The 4,387-nt window shown below is 37.8% G+C and overlaps 1 protein-coding gene across 1 annotated transcript in view; it reads left to right on the forward strand.

Moving 5' to 3' along the window:
• The first annotated feature begins 31 nt into the window (after positions 1-31).
• LOC107653614 (glypican-5-like) overlaps positions 32-4,387 on the forward strand; it is a 50,873-nt gene continuing 46,517 nt past the window's right edge. The window contains exons 1-2 of the mRNA XM_016440366.1: positions 32-427; positions 2,299-2,460. Coding sequence (XP_016295852.1) covers positions 259-427; positions 2,299-2,460 — 331 coding nt within the window. The 5' untranslated portion in view covers positions 32-258. The remainder of the gene's footprint in view (positions 428-2,298; positions 2,461-4,387) is intronic.

Here is a 4,387-nt window from a genome sequence, read left to right on the forward strand (position 1 = left end):
AGAGAGAGGGGGACAGGGAGAGAGAGAGAGGGTGAGGGAGAGAGGGAGGGAGAGGGAGAGGGAGAGGGAGAGGTCTGTCAAATCACGCAACATGTGAAGCCCCTGCGATCCAAGAGCCTGGAAAACGTTCTCTCTAGATATTTAATTAGGATGCTTTAAATGTGCATCTTTTCCGGATAATACTTTTGACTTGTCTTTGGGGCTTTTCTCTTTCTCATACTTTGGCTCAGAGGGCTTTCTGTGGACTGAGATGGTGCAATGCTCCGCAGGACAGCACCGCGTGTATGTTGGTTGTGGATCCTGCTCTCCAGTGTGTTGATATGGAGAGTTCACTGCGCCAGCGCTCAGAGCTGTCATGAGGTTAAAACCGCTTTCCAGCTGCGCCAAGTCGGTTCATTAAGATTGGTTCCGGAGACCGCAGCAACAGGTTCGTTTATAAATACTGGGGGTTACTGTGAGAAGCAGTGTATGATAGCTGACCATTCATATTCTCCATACTATTTACAACGGTCTTTTTATTCAGAGGTTATTTGTTTCTTTATTAATTCACTCTACACAATTATTGCCTAAGAGAAAAAAGTACGTAGCGTACGTAGTATGTTGTCACAATAGTTTAAGCTGTCGTAAAGTTAGACATTAAACAGCTAACTAAATTTAAGCCGTTTAATTATTACGGAAATGCAAAACAAGTACATGAAGAGACTATACAAAAATAGCAAAACGTTACATTGCAATTAAGAATAAATGTAAATGCACGCGTTGACACAAACTGACGTTTTTGAAAAATGCACGTGACCTTTTCGTCAAAATATAAATGTGTTTTTCAAGATAGGGTAATGTGACTAACCTTTTTTGGCCGTTTTAACCACCTTTTCCATTTAATTCAATTGGTTCTGTCATGTAGCAAATTAGTTTTTAGGTCATCATAACTGCATGCATAGGCCCATAATGCTTATAAAATAATTGGAACATTTTGTTTAAAATAGGTTATATGAGTTACAGCCTGTCAGGCAGTGAGTGACATGTGAAGTTCAACAAAAGTGATCCAGAAAATATTTGCATATCAATTTAGTATCACTGTAAACGTTTACATACATTAGGCATATGTTGTACTATGTCAACTGTAATGTAAAGTGTGACCAAAAAAGTCAAATAAGTCATTTTGATGACAGGGCATAAATCAGAAATGTCAGTGGTGTTGACAAAATGAACATGACTGTAGTATAGGCTGTCAAATGTTTTTCATGTTCCACATTTCTTGTTAAATAAAAAACGCATTCCTGAATAGAAGTCATCTCAAAAATGTTTGGGAGTTGCTATGAAATTGTAAGCTGAGCATAATTCGGTTTGTCTCAAGTTCTTGTTTATGTTTACAAGGATACAAGTTTTATTCTTAGTACGCAAGTTTCGAGGCATCGCTCCATGCATATTGAGAGGTGAGAGAGGTCAGCAGAATGCTGGTGATCACAGTCAGCTGTTCTAATACATGGCTTATGGGGTCCCATCTGTGTAAAATTGGTCACATAGGATAGGGCAGGGTGACTGACAGAGCAGATATCGTCTTTATCACATGTGCTGTGCTCTCTATACATGCACCTTCTTGCCATGCAAGTTGCAACCACTGTTATTTTGGACCCATATGATTATTTCAAAGACAAAATGCTTATGATTATTTTAAAGAACTTAATATAGTAGCTGTAATGTTTTTGTCGAGTCACTTTGTTTTTTCCCCTTAATTTTTAAGTGTGTTGAAAGGTCACTAGGTTCATCTATAGATTTGAGCTTTTTCTTTTTAGTAAAGTTTTAAAAACGATTAAAATCAGGGAAATTGTACATTGTGCCTTCTCTTTGTAACTTAAAAAAATAAAACTTAAAAGATTTTCACATCATTTTTCGTAGTTATGTGTATAGTTTATATATATATATATATATATATATATATATATATGCCACATATAAAATCCAAAATACACACCAATATATATATATATATATATATATATGCCACATATAATATCCAAAATCCACACCAAATCCACTTGATGGTTGTCTGAATGGTACCTGCCATTAAACAGCAAAATTTCAGCTATATTTGAACAATTACAAAATGCAAAACCATACCTGAAATGCCAAAAATGGAAAAGGTAACATAACAAAAAGCAAACCAAAAAAATTGTTCCAATGAAATCCATTATCAGAACTTTATTGCGAGACGTGATTAAAGACAGACAGTTAAGGTTTCAAGTAGTCAAAAATGCCCCTAGAATTGAATCACCTTCTATGATCAATCCTCCATAGATGCAGATCTTCTCATCTGCAAACACCAGGGTCCCACATGCTGCACCCGCAAGATGGAGGAGAGCTACTACGCTGCTGCCCAGAGAGACACACTCCAGAACATTCTCTCCTATAGCTTTGAACTCAAATATCTCATCCTGGGCCATGCCTCTTCCTTCCAGGGTACGTATCGATATCGAGTGAAGCTTATTGTTTGAATAAATACTAGGCCATGTGCTGTTTGCATTTGTTACAGGAGTAAGTGGTCATGGGATCAAGTCCCTGCCACAGCATGTGGTTCACACGTTCACTACATGCTGTTGCTTTGTACGCATGTATGGGAGACACCGGGGTGGTGTTATGAATTGTACACCATGACTTTCCAAGGGTTACTTGGAGATTTGCTTTTTGTCCGCTGTTTTTCACACTCACAGAATTATCCTTTATCTGTCTGAGGTCTCCTGTGAAGCAGTACATGTGCTTTTTAGAGGTTGATTGGCGCTTTAGGATTAGGACAAGGCCTTTCAGAATCAGTGTTTGAATAAAACGTACAAAAAGATGTTTCTCACACACTCACACACACACACACACACACACACACAGGGGCGTAGATTACGCGGGGGACGCGGGGGACGTGTCACCCCACCACTTTTAATATCATGTAAATTCGTCCCCCGCACTTTTTCGGGGCAAGTGTGTTCGCATAGAGGTTTTCAAGAGCCTGTGTGAATAAATATAGATTTCAATTCAAAGAGACAGGATAGTCTGTGCATGATCTGATGTTTTATTCGGACCCAGAATAAAGCGAGATGAACACCACTGAGCGCTAAACACTCCGTGCAGTGTATGTTTCCTTCAAACTCGAAGCCGGAGGGCGCTCTCGCGCAGAAAGTCGTATGAGGAAATTCCTAATATGGACAAAAGCTTCCAGCTATCCTGTATGAAAACAGTTGTTTTCAGAAAAACAGAAACGTTTGGAAACATGAAGACATTAAACATACGATTGCGACAATATATGGTTTGTCAAGTCATCTCCTATATATACCATTTCTGTCCCCCTCACTTCTGAAATTATGGCTACGCCCCTGCACACACACACACTTAGACTGACTCCATGCATGTCATTATCTACTCCAGTGCATTTTTTTGTATAACATAAGACGTTATAAACCATGATGGCTTCAAATTTACAACTCTAAGTCCTCGCCCAACCAAATATTTAAGTTCATCCAATTTGTCCACTCAAACTTGCACAAAAACCCTTTCAGGTAAACAGGAAAAGAGCACTGTTGCCATCCTCTCTGTCTTTGCTGCCAGCCGAGTGAATATTTAACGAGTTTAAAGCAAACAAAAATAAAAGTTGAAATTCTTATTCAATTCGTATCCGTGGAGACCCGTCTCAGTGCACTTCAATGTATTGCTCTATAATGAGAGCTTTAGAAAAGATCAGTTGTCCTTTTCTGCTATTCTTCGCATGGTTGTAGCTGGTCCAGTTTAAAAGAAAAAAGGTCTGCAAAGTGTTTTTCATTCGCACGTGAAAGAGGATTTTTAATGTAGACCGCTTTTTGTCTATATGCCTTAGGGGTGGGGGAAAAAATCGATACAGCATAGTATCGCGATATTTTCCTGTACTGTGCTGTAACATGGTGTAGGCTAGTTGAGCTGTAACGTTACTGGGCAACGCTGGCAAAATAATGCTACATTCAGTGACGCTATGCACTTCTATGCTATGCTCTGCTCATATGCTCTGATAATAATAGCTTTGTAGGACTATACATTATTTGGATAATTAGTTAAAAAAAACAACAACAACAACTTATATCTGATTCTGTTAAATAGAAGTGAATAAAAATAATATATTGATATTTAATATTAAGGTAACACTTTTCAATAAGGTTCCTTTCGTGTGTGTATTAACTATCATGAACGAACAATGAACAATACATTTATTACAGTATTTATTCATCTTTCTTAATGTTAGTTAATGAGAATACCGTTATCCACTGTTAGTTCATGTTAATTCAGAGTGCATTAACTTAACAAGCACAACTGTTGATTTTAATAACGCATTAGTAAATGTTGAAATTAACATGAACTAAGATTAGTAAAT

Source organism: Sinocyclocheilus anshuiensis, unplaced genomic scaffold (assembly GCF_001515605.1).
Source record: "Sinocyclocheilus anshuiensis isolate Anshui unplaced genomic scaffold, SAMN03320099.WGS_v1.1 scaffold1079, whole genome shotgun sequence".
NCBI lineage: Eukaryota > Metazoa > Chordata > Actinopteri > Cypriniformes > Cyprinidae > Sinocyclocheilus > Sinocyclocheilus anshuiensis.